This window comes from Leptosomus discolor, chromosome 14 (genome assembly GCF_034619465.1).
Source record: "Leptosomus discolor isolate bLepDis1 chromosome 14, bLepDis1.hap2, whole genome shotgun sequence".
In the NCBI taxonomy this organism is placed as follows: Eukaryota; Metazoa; Chordata; class Aves; order Leptosomiformes; family Leptosomidae; genus Leptosomus; species Leptosomus discolor.
The window spans coordinates 18,863,167-18,882,349 of record NC_141404.1 but is presented as its reverse complement, the minus strand read 5'-3'; the positions used below and the strand labels follow the sequence as shown (position 1 = coordinate 18,882,349).

Below are 19,183 nucleotides of genomic sequence, written 5' to 3'. Positions count from 1 at the left end.
TGAAGCTCCAGAGGCATTCTGCCTTCACTGTTAATTCAGGAGCAGACCAGTGCTCTTCTCACTGCTGGCCTAGTGCTCTTCTCACTGCTGGCCTGATGTTACATGTAGATACCACTCTTTTAGAAATCTCCTAGAAAATAGCGAGAAGTTTTAAAATAAACAGTTTTAAGTAGAAGCAAGCATTGTTGCTAGTTTTAAATTGGATTTATCAAAATTTCTTTATGTCTAAGGTTCTGTCCTTGCACAATTCATTTCATTTAGGCCAAACCTCATCTGAAGTTGTTTGAAGGACAAAATCCTCTCAAAACATCTTTTACACATGGAACAAAAGAGCAACCTCCACATTTAATTTGGGCCTTTAAATCTGATATATTACTAAGTATTTCATTAATTTGACTTCAGTGAAGCAAAAGCAAATCAGACCTGGAAACCTGGTCCATCCTGCATTGGAAGCTCTTGACACAGCGAGGCAGAAAAGTTCCTCAACAAGCTTTAATCAAACTAACTGAGGCACCAGGAGCAGATTAATTTTCTCTGGCCTCTCCACTTGCAGGGCAGGCCAGAGGAAGTTTTAGTGAACGTGACCAAATTCTCCAGTTTCTCCTCTTGTACAAGAGGAACGCATCAGATGCAGCAGAGCCGCTTGCAGCTGTGAGGCTCTAGTGAGAATCTTAGGTGGAAAGATGGGAAAAGATTCTTTCTCTTATGACCAAAAGCTCTTCTCAGCACATGAACAGCTACCTGAACTGCGCCCTGGAGACAACTCTAACTCAGAGGAAACAAATGCTACTATTATAGAAACCTCTCCAGGGAAGTCCTATTGCTCAGGATGTTTAAAACTAGGCCAGACAGAACAGTGGCAGCAGCACAACAGAAAATGGATGGCAGAGGCGCTTCCTGAGCCTCCAGGTTCTGCGGGCTTTCACTGTCGTTAATCAGGAAGTTGAGAGACCCAGGGCGCTGTAAACTGGATGTGAGGCTTTTTAACCATTGCTTGCTAAGCTACTGCTCCACTGCCATCTCCTTCTTTTGTGTGTTGCTTTGCTGATAAACTTCACTTAGCTTTGAAACAGCGAGTCATGCTTTCAGCCCTGCTGATGCACTTACTCTGCCCAAGAAAAGGTTCCAGTAATCACTTCTCTTTCAGGAGGCAATAAAACCTCTCTATCCTCATCAGGTCTGTTGCAGGAACATGAGAAGAAATGACAATTTTTAAAATAACAAGAAAAAACCCCGTATGTTAAATATCTGGAAAAGAACAGACAAGGTTGAATTCACATGGCTTTGTAGTGTATAATCACACACCACACCCCCCCACTGCTTTATACAATTCTGTTGGTTATTTGAATGAACGGTTTCAAAAGATTTCTTTTTAAAAGAAACAAATCTACTGAAAAGCTATACTAGCAGACCTCAACTATCTTTAAGGCTACATTCACAAAGACATCAGTTGAAAAAGCAAAGGAAAAAATGTATGGTTTTAACCACATGTTTAACCTGGGAAGCTTGACAACAGTTCAGTACAGTTCAAAAGGACCTCTTCTATCAAAGGTTTAAGTGTGTGAGTAATAGCACTGAGTTGCCCAGCAAAGTAACCTACTCAAGTACTTGCAGTACCCGAGCCTTGCTTGCTCCTTGTTGTGTTTCCTAACAGAAACTAAACTACTTTTCAAATCATGGAAACCCAAAGATATACATGCTCTTGCTTAGTCGCCTGATGGTCTGTTACAGCACTTGCCTTAATGGTGCCTTCCCACCTCTAACACATTTTTTTTGCTCTATTATTATCCACGCTAAATGGTCAAGTGTTTTTGAAGAGCAAGAAGTACATCTTTACTCAGTTTTGTAACCCACCCACTATATCTCGTGCATATCCCAACAGACATGCCTCATTGACCAACCTCACATGTATTGCACACCTACATCCCCCTTGGCCTGCCCTGGCAGCCACAGAAATCCAGAGGGTTCTTCCCACGCACAGTGCCAGGCTGTGGGGCTCAACCCTATGTGCTTTGGGTGAAAAAATGTCTTGTGTCCTGCTCAGTAGAGGTGCACCGTAGTCAAACATCTATTTTATCACTAAACCATGACCTCCTGAACATATCAATGTGCTGTCACCTATCCAGCCCACCGATCAGCAGCACAAAGCACAGGGCTGCACCACCTTAAGGTAACAAGCATAACTCTAAATCCTTTATTGTTTACCCCTGAGACTATGTACTGGAACACACAAACGTTATGGAATGGGTGGAGGTTTTAGAAATCCCGACTTCCCTTCTGCTTTGCCTCCTGGGCATTACACGCACAGCTGCTGCTCCCAAGGGAGCGCGGGGCATCTCTGCTGGCCACCCACCCGGCCTCACCCCGCAGCGCTGTGGGGTGCACAGCGGCAGTGCCACTAACCCCGGGGTTTTGCAGCTATAAATGCTGATTTCTGGATTTACGACTTCCTTCCCAGCCTGTTTGGGAGCACCATCCAGGGCTGCCAGGCAGGGACACCGCTGACAAACCCTGCCCCTGCTCTTTTGTTACCCGGTTGACTTGTGCGCCGACCTGGAGCAACATCCCCCTCTCTCGCGCCCGCTGCCCGCCGGGAAGGCGGCGGTCCGCCCGCCGAGGTTCACCTTCACCGGCACCCGGCCCGGCTCCTCGGCGGGGTGACAGCGGGGATTGCGAGCCTGGCACCCCGGGGCCCGGCCGGGCAGGGAAGAGGGACTGAGGGGCGCCGAGGAGCAGCCCCGAGGCAGGGTCTCCTCAGGCCTTTCTCCGCCGGGCTTCCCCTCCGCCTCGGGGCCCCGAGCCTGCCTCCGCCGACCGAGGCGGGGGTCCCGCGGCAGGCGCCATCACGCCAGCGGCGGCGGGGGCCGCCAGCCGGGGCGGCCTGAGCCGGGGCTGCCCCGCCCCGCCCCGCCGGCGGGAACCGGGCTGGTCCCGCCCCGCCCGGCCCCGCAGCGCCCCGCACCGCCGGGGGCCGCGCCATGTGCCGCCGCCCGCCGCGGGGGCCGCGCCGCGCTCGCCGCCGCTGCTAAGCGTGCGAGGGGCGGGCGGGCGGCGCGGCCGGGGCGGCCCGTGCGGCGGAGCGAGCGCCAGCGGCGCGGCCGCGGGGAGAGCGGGTCCATGGAGCACAACCACCTCCACCTCCACAACGGCTCCCTCCTGGCGCACCACCGCTATGGCTGCGGCTTGGGATACGCACCTGTCGTCTACTACAGCCTGCTGCTCTGCCTCGGGCTGCCGGGTGAGTGCCGCGCCCCGGCCAGCGGGGAGCCGGCGGGGACGGGGCGCCGTGCCCGGGCTGCCCCGGGAGCTGCCGCGGCGGGGCGAGGCTGCGGGGTGAGCGCGGAGCTGACGGCAGCGTCGGCCGGAGCGTCTCCTGCCCGGCTGCCTGCGGTGCGGTGCGGGGTGCGGGGTGAGCGCGCTGCGGCGTCCTCGGGCCGCTAAAGGCAGCGGGAACGCGTTCTTCCGCGCGCTCGGTGGGGATTCGCGCGGGCGGTTCTCGGGCAGCATCCTCGCTTCCTGACACGCTGCTGTCCCCGCGTTTTCTCTCCCGCCGGGGTTCGTCCTTGCAGCCCTCGCACTGCCGCTGTCGCTTTCCCACCCGGACTCGGGCGCTCTGACTTTGAACTTGACATACAAAGCCTCAGCCCGACGGGAAGTTTCTGCCATAATCAGTTCGGCCATTTGAAGACGAAGCGGTCCCGAGGACAGCCGGGTCTGTCCCCCATCGATCGCGTGCCGGGCCGGCAGTAATCAAAAGTGTAACTGTCGAGTTTTTCTCGTGCAAATCTCCGCTTGACTCTCTGGGGCAGGGCTGGCTCTAGGAACAACATGCCACCAGTAAGGAACTTGGCTGGGGAAGGCTCTCAGAAGGTTAGCAGACACTGCTCTTACTCAGGAGCCTGTGCCTGCGGCTGATGGAGCAGGACAGTATCTAGAAAGTCCAGCCTTGAGGTCAGCACCCTGCAAAGGCAATGGCAATGCTGACACTGAGATCCCTGAGTGCAGGTACAGGGCTCAGAAGAAAGTCCCAGCTCACAGTCACCAGCCTCCAGACTGTATAACCCTCAGCAAAATTTCCTACTTAAAAAGGGGGCAAAGAAAATATAGGGATGCTGGGAGTGAGGAAAGCTAGAGACAACCCCAATGGAGAAGGAAAGGATGCTTCAGGCTTAGGTGTGAACACCTGTGAGGCACCGTTGCCAGCACACAGGTATCCGCAGCTCAAAACGTGCAAATGCCACACAAGCATCACATCGGCACTACTGTCTCAGCAGAGACGGAGGACTGAGCAGGTTTTTCCTCCTGGAGGGGGCTGTCTGAGGCTCTCATCCAGACGCCTTGGCCCGCAGGGAGCTGCTTGTGCTGCAGCACCCCTTCTGCAGCTACAGACAGGGCTTCAGCAGGCAGAGCTGCTGTCCCAGCGCAGCCTGGGTGGGCAAACATCATGGCCTGCTCCCTGGCTTAACACCTCCAGCCTCAGGGTAGCTTACAGCTATCCCAAGGACAGGCAGAGTGAGTCGGGGAAAAGTTAGAGCAATCTGATGCACCAAGGTGAATTGGTATTTTAAGAGTGCAATGCAAGAGAGTTTGTGTCTATGTACAGCTACACATTTAAAGTGCCATGTAAAATGGCAAGCAGCAATGATAGTCTATAATTTCTAGATTTTTTTTTGCCTTAATTCCTTCTTCAAGCAATTAATTCATAGAAAAATTTTTAATCAGACATGAAGAGAAGCCTGCCTCTGAACAGCACACATGCAATTACCACTCTGCATATGAATTGATGTTCTTTGTGTTGGTTGGGGTTTTTTTTTCCTCCCTGGATTATAATTAAAATTTGAAGATTGGCTAATAGTTCAGACTAATAGTTCAGAGAACTGGAAAGTTAAGTCCTTTATTTACCCACAGAGGATGCGGGGCATAGGCAAGTGTCTCTGCTCCACAGCATCGATGAGTCTCAGCCCTGACCTGAAGAGACCTAGCCAGCAGGGATGAGGAGGTAGTTTCCTCTTCATTAATTCCTTAGGGGCTGCTTAGATCTCCGCGGTAACGACAAGCTGTGACTTCAACACCTGTCACCTGGGAACTGACCAAGACCCTCTCAAGATTATCAGGTGAAGAAGTTGTTATGAAGCAGTCTGTGGCTAAGCTTGCCTTTGTATGTCTCTGAAACACAGGAAAAGTCTTACATGCACAGACAAGAAAAATCCCATAATGAGTGCTCTGCCCGTACTCGCACCAGCTCCCCAAGGATGCTACATTGTAATTACAGACCTAACGCTGTCATTCTAAGAACATGGTTAAAATGGGTGCAGGATCCAAATTAGCAATGGTCACACACATTTCTCAAGGGATTAGACATCAGTCGATTAGAGCAGTGGCACCAGTGACAGTGCTTAACAGAACTAGCCGAAGCATTTGGTGGTGAGTTCCATGGACTTACATCAGGTATGAATGTGTCAGCTTGTTCAGTGCACGTTATCTGAGGATAAACAGTGCACTGACACCTGAAAACACTGCACATGTACGGTATGCTGAGTAAATGCACAGTATGCTGAGCACATGAGAGATTTATGATTCTCACCCTGAGACTGCACAGAGATGAGAACAAGCTGGATATGTTTAGGGGAAGAGTCATATGGTCAGGTGCCACTGAGGATGTGGTACAGGACAAGAGCAGTGCTAAAAAGAGCTTTTCCTGCTTTGATTTGAAGCTGCTCTTCAGTTTTCTAACACTAAAAAATTGTAAAGGTAGCACACTTACTACCTGTTGGAAAAAGAACCCTGAAGTCTGTGGAATCTGAGTAATTAGCTTTACATGGTGCCAAGAATTTAAGAGAAACACAGATCTGTCCTCACATACAGCACTAGTGCAGTGTTTGCTGAAATGGAAATGGTTAACTCCTTGCCACAAGTCTTGGAAAAAGACTCACGAGAGGAGAGGCCAGTTAACTGTTTCTGCTTCTCCTGCTCTAGTATCTGCAGGAAATTTCACTAACTCAACAACTCCACTTTGAGGCCAAGCAACGCCAGGCCTGATTGTGCATGCAGAGAAAGCATCCTTTCCCCTCCCTTGTATAACCCAGGCATCTCAGCAGATCCTGTTCTTAGCAGTGGCTCTTTCTCCCTCCCTGTTCAACCAGGCACCAGAAAGTCTGAAAAAGACAGTCATGAGAGAGAGCAAAGTGAACTCCCTTCACCCCTGCTCTGGCAGTAGCACACAGAGGCAAGTGCCAGGCTGTGCCACGCAAAGAGGGGCAACCACAGAAGCACCACCACAGCAGGTATCACGTCCCAAGGGGGCTACAACTCTGCCAGAGGTGATTGCACCTTCCGATCAGCTGGGACGGGAGGTTTCTTCTTTTCCATCTGAGCAGAGGCTGGCAAGACAGAGACTGTTTTCCGAAACTTGTTTTGAGTGTGGATGTGCAAAGGTGTCTCACAAGCATGCAGGCCCAGTGCCAGGAGTGGGGGCGCCCCAGGAGCAGGCTGCGTGGGACAGGGAGAAACTGCTGGTGCAAGGGTGGGGAGCACAGCAAGGCAGCAGTGCTGGAAGCGGGGTCGTACTCTGAGTTGGGGGGGATGGGGTATTATTTAAGGAGCCATTCTGCAGCCCCTCCTCTGCCATCCCGGTACTCCCCTTGTCTGTCAGTTGGAGAGGCCCTCCAAAGCACCTCCAGTTAGCTGGGAGGCAAAAGAGGGGCTGTAGGAAGGCTTAATGGAAGCATTTCTTGCTTCAGTGAGAGAAAATGGCAGAGAAGAGGTGTTGTCAGATGTTGGGGAGGGAAGAAATTGTTCTCATTCGGTCCAGGAAGGGGTCGGTGAGGTGAGGAAGCAAAGAGCAACAGGTGCCAACTCTAAATTCATCCCTTTGCCAGTGAGAGCTGCACAAAGCAGCTACACCAAAGAGCTGCAGCTGTGGCGGTGCCACCAAACAGCCAAGAAGGTCAGACAGAGAAGCAGCAGTGCTTGCTGCAGACACCTGGCTTTGACCCTCATTCCTGCTCCATTAGAAGGTGCAGGGGCAACTGAGTTGCCCTGCATGCAGTCACCTTCCCTGTCGGGGTATAGCGTGTTGCTGCTGAAAGGACAAAATGGCAGTGTTTCCTAGACTGGGGCCTGGCCTGATCCATGCTTCCAGGGGTCTCCTTCTGAAAGTGCAGAAAGGCAGAGTAAAATTTGGCTTTCTTACGGCACAATTAATGGTTCCGCTTTGCTCCCTGGTCAGTTGCCTACTTGGGAAGCAGCTCGGCTTCAGTGGTCATCACATCCCAGTGACACAAAGTACAGGAGCATACCCAGCACCCTTACAGCACCCCCAGGAGGTAACAGACTCACAGCAACGCCTCAGGGAAGCTCCACGCCGAACTTTGAGAGCCCGCTCCACAAAGGTTTATTTTTGTTTTACGCTTCTGCTGAAAACCCATCACACTGATCTAAATGCAGATTCAGGACTTCGCAAGCTTGAGAAAGCAGCCTGGACACGCTTGGGTGCTCTCAGCTGGAGGGTGCGAACAGGGAGCTTTCATGTCAGCCCTGCTGCTGAACAAGGTGTTGCAGAGATGGGGACAACCCAGGTCATTCAAAGCCCAACCATGCACAGAGTGCACTCGGCGGGCTCCATAAGGGAGAGCTGTAGTCCTGACCTAGAGGAACGTGTAAGCTCAGCGGGGGTGCCTGACCTTTTTAACACACTGTTAAGAGAGAGCTACGTGTCATGGATCTTCCTCTAACAGATGACAGACTGGCAGTCCTCACACAGCAGGCCAGATGCTTGCTAGACTGTTGGATTGGCACGCAGGTGTGTAACATTTGCACTGCGCCTGTGCAAACTGCAATACAGTCACAGGCAAACTGAAATGATGGAGAACTGGTCCTTGTGGAGACTTCTTGCCATATGCAGCTTGGAATAAGGAGGCAACTGGGGAGGTGTGCAAGCCAGGGTCATTGTCCTGGGAAGGCAGGTACCGCTGGTGGGCTGTGGGCTGAGCATCCCTGATCTGAGAGATCACCACCACGCAACAGCCCAGCTATGCTTCCTCCCCACCCCGACAGTGTAGGGGTGACAAGACCTGAAGAGTGTTGCCACCTCTGTGCTTACAGCTGCGCGCTGGTTAGTACCACGAGTAGGAGGGGAACAGGTAGCAATGTTTGTTGGTGACTCACATGACATGTAATACACAGTAAATACCAAAGCAGGCAGAATGTAGGTGTACATACAGCACACAGCAGTACAGAAGTGTGTCTGATCTGTTTTGGATTCCTGCCATCTACTGCCTAATATATTCTTCTGCAATCACAGTACAGGCTTCTGATTAAAGAGAGCTTTTTCCAACACCTGAATAAATAGCCTTTCTCATAACAGCACACCTGAACAATAGAACTGCTAAAGGAAGATCTGAAAATATGAGTGGGAGAATTGTTACTCACAGAGTTGTGACCTTGAAAAAACAGCGCTCCTCAGCTGTCACTCATTAGATAGAGTTCACATAATGAGTAAGAACTGAATGCTCCTGAGGCCTGATTCAATCCCCCTTTTATTCAAAGACCATACTTTCTCTGTCTTAAAATCTGAATTGGATACAAAGCCAGTACATTGCATCCTGCTTAAAGGAGAACAAATAAATTGGCAGAACTTTAGCTCAGCTATCGGAGCAACCATTACAGTAGCAGTACTGGACAGAGAGGAGCAAAACTGCTCACATGCTTAAAATGAGTCACTTCCTATTATAAAATGAATTCTTTTTCTTTAAGGAAAGACAACTCATTGTAAAAAAGAATAGATACATTACAGTGTTCCTGCACAGAAACAGTGACAGCAAGGTGTGCGGATAGGGGCGATTTAGTTTGGTCAGTATGTCTGGAGACTGTGGCCATTAAAGCCTTGCAGGCTGAAAGGCAGCGTGTGGCTGAATCCGTGCTAATGTAGAAGAGGACTTGAGTGTGCATCTCTGAATACCACTACGGAGTACAACTGCTAACTTTGGCTTTCTTCTGTCCTGTCAGTAGGAAACTACTGTCAGGGCTGTAATGATAACGAGGTGCAATATTTGGGAGGCTCAGTAGACTATGAAGTGCACAACCTTGCATGGCAGGCTGCTAAAATGGATTGGGAAGGAAAAACTCCAAAGGAGATTTTCTCTTGAAATGACAACGACACAAAAGAGAGAGCACAGCCAGTTTTCACGGTAGGTGGGTAATGCAGAGGCCCCAGTTGTTAAGAAGTCAAGCCATTCAGAAGCACCAGGCAGCCTAATATCCCGCTGTTCTTCATTCACCCCCTTATTTAGTTCTCTCCTCCTCCTCCTCTTTCTGCTCCCCTCCGTAAAATGGGGGTGAATCAGCAGAAACAAGCCAGCAGGAGAAGGCCTTCATCCGCATACGTCAAAACAATTTGCCGTAGGCAAACAAACAACACAGAGATGTCCTGACGTGGTGCACTCTCTGCTTTCACACACCAAGTGCGAAGCAATCCCTGGCCACAAAACCTTCACCTTCTGTTTCAGGTGGTCTTTTTGAGTCTTTAATCTCTTTTCCCATTAACTTTGAGAGACCAGAAAAGGAAACAAAGGCAAAATTAACTCTTTGAGCACAGGAGACCTTGCACACAATCCTGTTTTCATTTTGCAGAATAAAGATACATATGTATGTAAGGACGGTAAACCCCAATGTCTGCAGCACTGTTGGTACTGTCCCGGGGGTGACCTGATGGGAGAAGAGGGTGTTTGGTTGCCCTCCAGGACACCAGTATGGTTGTGCAGAGGGAATGAAGAGGCAACCAAGTAGGACCAGAATTAGCAGTACAGATGACCAAGAGGAGTTTTGTCCCTTTTATCCATGGAAGAGGAGAGAAGCCTGCCTATTGAAACACTGAACACATCTTTTTCGCTGAAATTGTTCTCTTCTACCACCTGAAACAGTGTCTCCCTGGAATGCACAGTCATTTTAGCTTTTCGGTATTTTCAATCATATGGTACATTGACTGCTCAGATAGGTGCACTAGAGGTTGCTTTTGGTTTAAAGACAAATTACCTGTCAGTCAGTTACATCAGACTACGATATTTCACAAACATTTGTTCATTCCAGGTGTGTTTTCTTCAACGTCCAGACTGGCACACCAAAGAGGGGTATATTTAGTGTGGGTGCAGTATATTCTCCATGGGGGAAATAAAGCTGAACTGTGATGGGTTTACATAGTCTGTAATTTCCTACATATTGTGCAAAATTAGAATAGTCCCTGAGAAAGCTTGGCCATGGGGTTTGCAAGCATCAATTCCTATTGCATTATGTCATGCTTTAGGAAGACATAAAAACTTTGGGTTTTAGCAAAACCACAATCAATGGTAAAAATCCTCTTAATTATTCATGTTCAGTAAAGAACTCATGCCAGTGCCTTATGAAATCACGTCATGCCTCCATCCTAGTAGTCCCATCAAATACCTTTGGCACCTGCCTCAGTGCTTTGGCGTTCGGTATCAAATGGGTAGAATGGTTTTGTCATCCTCGAGCTCAAGTTACTCAGCTTGAGACCTCTTAAACTTCGCTGACAGTCCACATTTAGAAGCCGCGGACACCTGCCAAATGAGACACCCGAATTGCCTTGGAAATCTCTGTCCAGATATGTTGCATGAATAACCAAAAACTTTTTATGATTTCTGCATTGTTTTGCAGATTGCTTTTTCTCCTCCCAGCACTGATTTCCATTGGAAAGCTTTACTGCTCTGCTAGGAAGATGCGAGGCAAGACTTTGGGATGTGAGTTTTAGACTTTTGTATCCTCATGTAGGTGCCTCTAAGAAAGGCTTCGGGGGTGAATGTCCAAGAGTTATTAGAGGCTTTCTACACAGCAGGCCCAGCTCAGGAAAGGTGGATGAGGGGGGTGAAGACAGCAAGAGGAAAACCAGATCCCTGTCACATTAACATACGTGTGTCACCTGTAAGTGCATACCGGGCCTCCCTGCATCTTAGCCTAGCGTTCCTTCTAAGCTGTTCTTGTATTGCAAAAATAGCCCTATTTTATAAAGACTAAAGAAAAAAGCATTCTCTGACAGTCTAGGAAAGCCAAAAGCAATGCAATGTAATTACACCTGTCTGCCAGACAAGTTACTGCACTTAAGCCTGAGTAGTTGGCAAGGCTCAAAGCGAATACCCGGCCATTGGCGTCTCCACACCATTACCTTGTCTGTGCCCTCCAACAGCGAGGAAGTGCTTTTGGCTGGATTAAAATCCTTCCCTGGCCTCCATGACCAGCCAGTGCCAGCCGCAGAGCAGAGCGCCCCATTCACAGCATCCTTCCCCAGAGCTGCCTCAGCTAATAAATGCTGTCAGTGAGAAAAATGGCCCCAGAGGCCAGATTTCATCATCAGAATTTGGCCTCTGGCACCAACTCATTGATTCACTGGTGACTCGTAAGCGCAAGGCCATGCCGCTTTTCTCTGGCAGTCACTAACCCAGTCTCGTGCACATGGAAGGGAGTTTGGGTTGTCTTGGGCAGCAGCTTCATCATCCTTTACCTCCAGGTTCACTTTCGCCCTCAGAGCTGGTGTGGTCTGTCCCTGCACATGGGATTTCTAATGACAAACCACACGAGAGCCTTCCTACAAGGTGTGAAACCTCCAGTGGCAGTGCTGCATCCACGCCTGTCCTATCTTTTGTGATACTCATTTTTTGGCTTAGATCCCATTCCGTTCTCTGCAGGCACCAGCAAAAGGGGCTGAGGGCCCTTCCCTCGCAAGGGTAAGTGGGTGCATGCTGTTCAGCAATGCTCAGACAATTGAACAACAAATAAATCCATTTATTTTAAAAATCAATCCTCACAGGAACTCTCAGGGAAGGAAAAACTTGTATTGCACTAATTATGTTCTATAAAGTCTCTCTTTACGCTTCACAATGGTTTAAGGAAGGATCTCAGGATATGATAAGATAATAAAAGAGAAGAACAGATTACATTAGCCACAAGCAGACACAGTCACGAAGGTTGTCCCACCTGCTGTAGTATTGAGTTTGACCCATGCCGGCTGTTAGAGAAAAACATGGAACTGCCCCATCTTCTTTAATGACAAACAGCATCCAGGGTCATTTTAAAAGACCGTATAACCAGCTGTAGCCAACATCATTAATAAACACATTTGCCACAGCATTTTTTTTTTTTTTTTAAATAATTCCTATTATGTAGCCTCCATCAGAAATCACCCGTTGTCATCATCTTCTCCAGAGCACTCCCACATGAAAATAAAGGCTGAATGCCATCCTCATCTCCTATCTGGTAACTGTTGGTGAATGAATGTTTTAGTAACCATGGTCAGATCTGGCTACTGGACATGGTATCTGTTTACATTTTAATATTGCCTCTGGCTGAGAAGAAATCATCTGTTCACATTAAGCCAAACCACCACTTTTTTCACCATATGTTTTTAGCATATTGTACTTACAATCTGAGTTTCTGAATCTAAGAAGGTGGTGTTACCAACATAATTTTTAAAGCAATTTAAAATTTCCCATTCGCTCTCTGTGCCAGTCAGGTGACAAATGCAAGGCCTGCAGAGTAGTTTCATACATTGCACAATAATACGTAGGGATCCTAGCAACAACTGTATTCGGTAAAAGGTGTCCATTATGCTCAGCGACCTAATGTTTATCACGCTCAGTAAGCAACACTCGTGGCTGCTTCGTTTAGGTAGTTTATGATGCTGAACTACTGAACCTGATGCAACGACACTACCACTTGTGTTGTAAAGGCTATTTCACTGGACGGGCTGCTGTGTACATGCGAAACGCTCTCAAAAAACACGCCCAAAACTGAAATCAAAGCCCAGAAACATGCCTATTTCTTCTTTAGGCAGATACAGTTGTTACTGCTTAAGCTCACACACAGTGATAATAGTCAGTGGAAGAAGCTCTGCAAATCCCCCACAAAGACAGTGGTTAGACACTATTTGAGCTATGACTGTAATCCACAAAACAAGAAGCTGAGTAAAGAAACCTGTGCCTTTAGGTCACAGGCACTGCTTTGAGGAGGCACAGAAGACTGCCTGGGTTCTGCAGGCAAGGCAGCATTTCTTCAGTACAGGAAGCAAACCCAAATTCACAGGAGAACCAAGGTTACTCCTTAAAGGATGATCCCTTTCAGATATGTACATCCTCCAATAGCAGGAATTTCAGTCCTACAATTTGTACTCAGAAGCTGATAAAGTCAGAGGAGATGTCAAAGGAGAGATGTGTTTCATGACAAAGCCTGGCTGAGTTAGAAGGTTGCTGTATTTTGAGCAGCGTGAATGGATGGTGTTGGGGTGTCAGAGACTTTCAGATGCTGTGTCTCAAAGGCATCCTCATGACTGAAGGGAAAGAATTGAAACTCCTACCATTTCTTACAGTTGCTTCTTATCATTTGCTAGTGGCACCTTGAGGCTTCAGCCATCTAGTCCCTGATCAAGCTGTGGTTCTCAACCAGATTATTTATAAATTCAGAATACTGCACTGCAGCAAGCGACACTGGCATAAATTCCCATCTGTCATCCCCCTAATCAACTCCCAGCACAGTGATCGATCTTTTTCAAATTCAGATTACTTAACTACTGCAAGAAATGGGCAGTATACCATCCAGGACAATTTAGGAGCATTGACCCATCCAGCAGCTGTAGCTTCATGTATGTTACAGTAGAGGCAGATATTTTTGTATCTCCAACATCATCTCTGCTGTAGTCCTCATCACTGACTACAATATTAGTCCAGGAATTAGGGTAAACAAGGTTAAAATGTGGTCTCCAATGCTCTTCTATCTCCTTTCACCAGCAGTAGGTATTTTTTGCTACAGGAGAGCTTGTGGGGCACTGACTAGACACCCAGGAGTCACTGAGATGATGACAGAAGGACACAGTTTTTGACACAGAACAATGTTCCCAACCCATTTCCCATTTTATTGAACTTTTGATAGTGTTTGAGGACATACCAAGGACCAACTTAACACTGGCTAGGAAATGGGTAAAGGACAGACTTATCTGTAGCTCATCTTCGCTCCCCTATACAGTCTGCATCAGGAAAAACACTCCCAAATCCTGTGCTAAGACACTGTCAAATTGGCAACTTTCTGCTGCAGCCCACTATATATCTGTTTTCACACAGTAAATGGTATTACTATATTTCATATCATCCAGCCAGAAAAAAGCCCTAATGTGATCCCAGGAAAAGCATTTCCAATACAAGATACCGTAACCCTTGCAGAAAAATTGGATAAAACTTGCATGTACTTTGTCAGATCAATTTTCTAATCTGGCTCACCAAGCAAATCTCGCTGGCATTAGACAAATAACTTGCATTTCAGTACATGCTGTTACTGCTGTTGCTGGGAACCCTGAGAAAGGTCGGGGGGAGAGGGTACAGAGGAAAGGACTGCTCATAAATCTGCTCCTGTAGAAAAACGGGAGGGTAGGACCAAACAGCAGGACCCCCAAAATGGGCAAAAGGGATGGGGAGCAGGGCTGCTGTGCCTGGACATTGCACAGCTTCAGCATCCCTGCAGGAGCTCCTCTAACAGTCGAGCTAGAGGTACCAGCAGGGACCAACGTCCTCGAGCATCCCCCTTGCTGCATGCTGGCTCCAGCTGCTGCAGCTGCAATGAGTCAAGTCCAGAGGATTTCAAGAGAAAGTGAATCCCATGGGTCACATCCAGGATCTGTGAAGCTGAGCCACTCAGATCTGGCTGGCCAAAACCAACAGTGGCTGCAGAGTCATGATAAACACTCCAGCTCGAGGATTTCCTTGATGGTACATCACTCACTGTACCTCTAGGGCTCATCAGCAGGCACAACAGAGGCATTTTGTAAGCAAGTAAGTGAAAAATGACACAGCAGTTCTATCTATATCACAACCCATCTCCCTTGCCTGCTCTGAGCTGAAATCAATGCAGTTGCATTCATGTTAATGGAGGACAGAATTGGGAAAATTCCCTGGAAGGTGATTTGAGACAATACTGTTGGAAAGAGCAAGCTTTTTTTTTTTTTTATTTAGGGAAGGAGTCAGTTGATTGTCATGTTTGGTTTAGTTTTGTGCCAAGATACAAAATTAATATGTTAAGTTAATACAAAAATAGGTGACACTTATGAGGGCTGTTACTCAAGATCATTCACTCTGCTGCAGTTCACTTCCCCAGCAGCAGAAATCTGCTCCCAGACAGCAAACTTGGAAGGCATTTATGAAGGAGGATGTTTTCTCCAGTGCCAAGTAAAACAGTTAAAAAACCCAGGCATTTTCAGTTGTAGGACATATGTCCTAGGTCATCATTACCTTAATGTCAGCAGCTTCCTTTCTCTCCAATTTAAAGGAATCCTTACAATTACCGTTGATTTGTTCCGGGAAATCCAAAGCTGATAGAAATGTTTGAAGCACTGAATGCACAGAAAAGGTGATTTACAGAACAGTTATGAAAATGTCAAATACAAACATTTGGCAGTCTCTTGTGCAGTAAACCAGATCTCTGACTTCTAAGCACTACAGGTATTCTGGCCAAGTGATATAAACTTCTGTGGGAGCAATCTTGCCTGTCTCTTTCCAGTCATACAGCTAGATTTTTTTTTTTCCCCTGATTCAAGACTACCCAGTAAGTTCTAGCAAACATGAGCAAGTAGTTAAAGTTTGGCTACACCTTACTACTCCAGGAAAGCTCTCAAGGGCTGTTTGTATCCATGGTGGGGAGCTCTACCTGGCCAGGGGCTGTAGGACTGAGCCCTTCCTATAGCATCCCTTATAGCCTCCCTGGTTCAGGCAGGCACTAAAGTGTGGAATCACAGCTTTAGAAGACTGAAGGAAATTAGTCAGTGAAACAGCAGAAACAAGACACTCGAGCTCTTCACCACAATATTATTTGTGTCATGCAATACATCCAGCCATGGTTTAGGTGATGGGTCTGTATTGTGGCCAAAGAGTTGCAGGCAGAAGCTTTTTCAGGGAACTCAGGGATGTTTACACTTGGGCTGAATCAGAACATCCATCATGTCTGAGGTGACCAGCAGGGTTTCCTTAAAGGCTCAGCTGTATCACTCCAGAGGAAAAATGCCTTCCAGTTGAAGGATTTCTGAAGAGTAGCTCCGGATAAGCAAGCAGGTCTTTGTGAAAGAGATCATTTCAGTGGTGGGAAGGGAGATGCTTCCCCAGAGCCTATTTGTAGGAGAATGGGTCAGACAGGCAGGACTGAATTATAGGAGACTCATCCTTGGCAGAGCTGAGAAGTTCAAGAGTGCTGTGAAGCTTTCAGGAAGAGCTGAGGACATGCGTTTCCCTGGAAGTCCTGCTCTCAACTGGGAACCCCCACTCAGTCAACAGAAAATTACCTAATCCAGGTGGTTTTGATTTCAGCTCTTTTTAGATAGAGTTCAAAGCTGAAACAGGCAGGCACCACAAGCTGAGGTTACGAGGAAAATATCTCTCTCCAAAGTCTATCCCACCCTTCTCATTTGTCACTTGTAAAGAAAAAAAAAGTGAAAAAAGCAAGGGGGGAAGTTCTGAGAGTGTGTGAGATGCTACTTTTTTCTCCTGCTGATCCCTCCTGCTACCCCTGCTTCCCTTTGCATGGGTGGGGGTCCCAGCACCTCCTGCTCAGGATGCTGCTGAGCCCACAGCAGCAGCAGGACCACCAGAGAGCAGCAATAGAGCCAGGGCCATAACTCTACATCTGCTCCGAGAAGATAGCGAAGGGCTGCTGGACACCATCTAACCCTGTGTCTGGAACGAAGGTCCCAACTTTCTCTGTCCCTTGTCCTGGCCTGCCAGAACGCTGAGTGTCAGTGTATGCCACAGCTGGGAACAGGGCCACATGCCCTTCTCATTGCAACAGCTTCTCTGAGGGACCCAACTGTAGTGTTTTCCTTTTGTTTTCTTGAACTTTAGTAAAGGTGGTTGTGTTGCAAAGTGCTTGAACAGAGCCAGAGCTTCAAGCAAGTGCTCAGAAAAGCTAGCGTTACATCTTAATAGCCTAACTCTGTGTTTCTGTCTCCACAGCAAACATCTTGACAGTCATCATCCTTTCCCAGCTTGTGGCTCGCCGGCAGAAGTCCTCCTATAACTATCTTCTAGCTCTAGCTGCTGCTGACATCCTGGTTCTCTTCTTCATTGTCTTTGTTGACTTCCTCATGGAAGACTTCATCTTAAACAAACAGATGCCTCAGGTACTGGACAAAATAATTGAGGTCTTGGAATTTTCTTCCATCCACACCTCCATTTGGATTACGGTCCCACTAACGATCGATAGGTATATAGCTGTGTGCCATCCGCTGAAGTATCACACAGTCTCCTACCCTGCTCGTACTCGAAAAGTCATTGTAAGTGTCTATATCACCTGTTTTTTGACCAGCATCCCCTACTACTGGTGGCCCAACATTTGGATCGAAGACTACATAAGCACCTCGATGCATCACGTCCTCATCTGGATCCACTGCTTTACTGTTTACTTAGTGCCCTGCTCCATCTTCTTCATCCTGAATTCCATCATCGTGTACAAGCTGCGACGAAAGAGCAATTTCCGACTGCGAGGGTACTCCACAGGGAAAACAACAGCCATTTTGTTTACTATAACTTCTATTTTTGCCATACTTTGGGCGCCAAGAATAATTATGATCTTGTATCACCTCTACGTATCACCTATAAACAACAGCTGGGTGGTACATATTGTGTCGGACATCGCCAATATGCTAGCACTGCTGAACACTGCAATTAATTTCTTCCTCTACTGTTTTATTAGCAAAAGATTTCGCACAATGGCAGCTGCCACACTGAAAGCCTTCTTCAAGTGTCAGAAGCAACCTGTGCAATTCTACACAAACCATAACTTTTCCATAACAAGCAGCCCTTGGATTTCCCCAGCCAACTCCCACTGCATCAAAATGCTTGTTTACCAGTATGATAAGAATGGAAAGCCTATAAAAATATCACCATGAAAAGGGCAATAGTTGGAGTTTCTGGGTGCAAGTTCTTTTCAAGTGGTTACATCTTCAGGATGTAATTTGCTGAAATGGCTGTTTTGAAGAGCGGTCATTTGATTTCATTCCCCTGGGAAACCAAGGGCAGATCAGACTGTTGGGAAGGAACAGGGGCACTTGATTTTAGGAGCAAAAGTGAGAAGGCAAACGCCTCTGTCTCTTACACAGCATTTTGAATATGCTTCAGAATTCAAGTCTTAGTGTTCAGTTGCACTCAAACGTTTCACATCCCAGCACTAGTGCAGTCCAAAGTCATTGGAGGGGGGAAACCACAACAGCATTTAATTACAACCTTTTAAAACGCAGCAACAAAACCTTACTTGAAGTGCAGTTCACTATCGACAGAGCAAACAGATGCTTTTATGTACTGTGGAAGGTGCCATTTCTGGTGTGCGCACTTGCCAAAAATGATGTGTTGTTTCTGACATGAAATACCACCACTCACAGTCTGGCTGTCAAGACCGCGTTGCAGGAGGCAGCCTGAGAGACATGAACTGTGACAAGCCCCTTTTTAGCTCATTTGAACAAGGTTTGAGGACTGATATAGCACCTATTGCAGCCTTGGCATGGAAAGCAATCCTGCAAGCTTCCAGTATTCATACGTTTTAAGTTGTTGTTTAAGAATGCGACCGAGACAGGGAATCTCAAGGGAGGGAGGTTTCTAGAGCCAAGAACAAAAGTAGCATCTTTTCCCAGATATTTCAGTTACGGTGTCTAAAGACTTTCAAGTGTGAGGCCAAGTCCTGCCTGATGCAGAGTTCCCACTGAAGCTGCTCCTGGGAGGTTTGGAGTGATCACAGCCTTCAGGTTCCTTCCTAATCAGTAAAGATTCTCAGTTATCCTCCATGTTCAGGCATTTAGGAATTAGCATATAAAAACCTCAGCCTAAGATTTTCTCCTAACAGATTATGCCATCCTATTGCAGATCTGCCATTTAATTGTTAAAAACACTATTTGTGAAAGAAATCTTTCAATACCCAACAGCGGTAAAAAACATAGATCAGCTTAGACTAAGGCTTTTAAATATTTACCTTCTCTTCTTTCACACTCAAAAACCAGCATCCCAGCAATGCTGAGTGTAGACAATGACGAGAGAAGAGAGTTACAGGAAGGCTGAAAATGCATTTCTTTTAATTTCTCTCCTTCTCAGATCTTGGCACGTGGTCTTTCAGAGCCACGTACAATAACCACCTTTTTACTTCTATATTCTATATT

General features: G+C 47.5%; 1 protein-coding gene across 1 annotated transcript; it reads left to right on the top strand.

Annotated features, from left to right (window-relative positions):
* Window positions 1–3,117: 3,117 nt before the first annotated feature.
* On the top strand, window positions 3,118–17,926 carry GPR139 (G protein-coupled receptor 139). The gene is made up of 2 exons (XM_086473217.1): window positions 3,118–3,238; window positions 16,992–17,926. Exons 1-2 carry the CDS (start codon window positions 3,118–3,120, stop codon window positions 17,924–17,926), a joined length of 1,056 nt encoding a protein of 351 aa, XP_086329343.1.
* The last annotated feature ends 1,257 nt before the right edge of the window (window positions 17,927–19,183 follow it).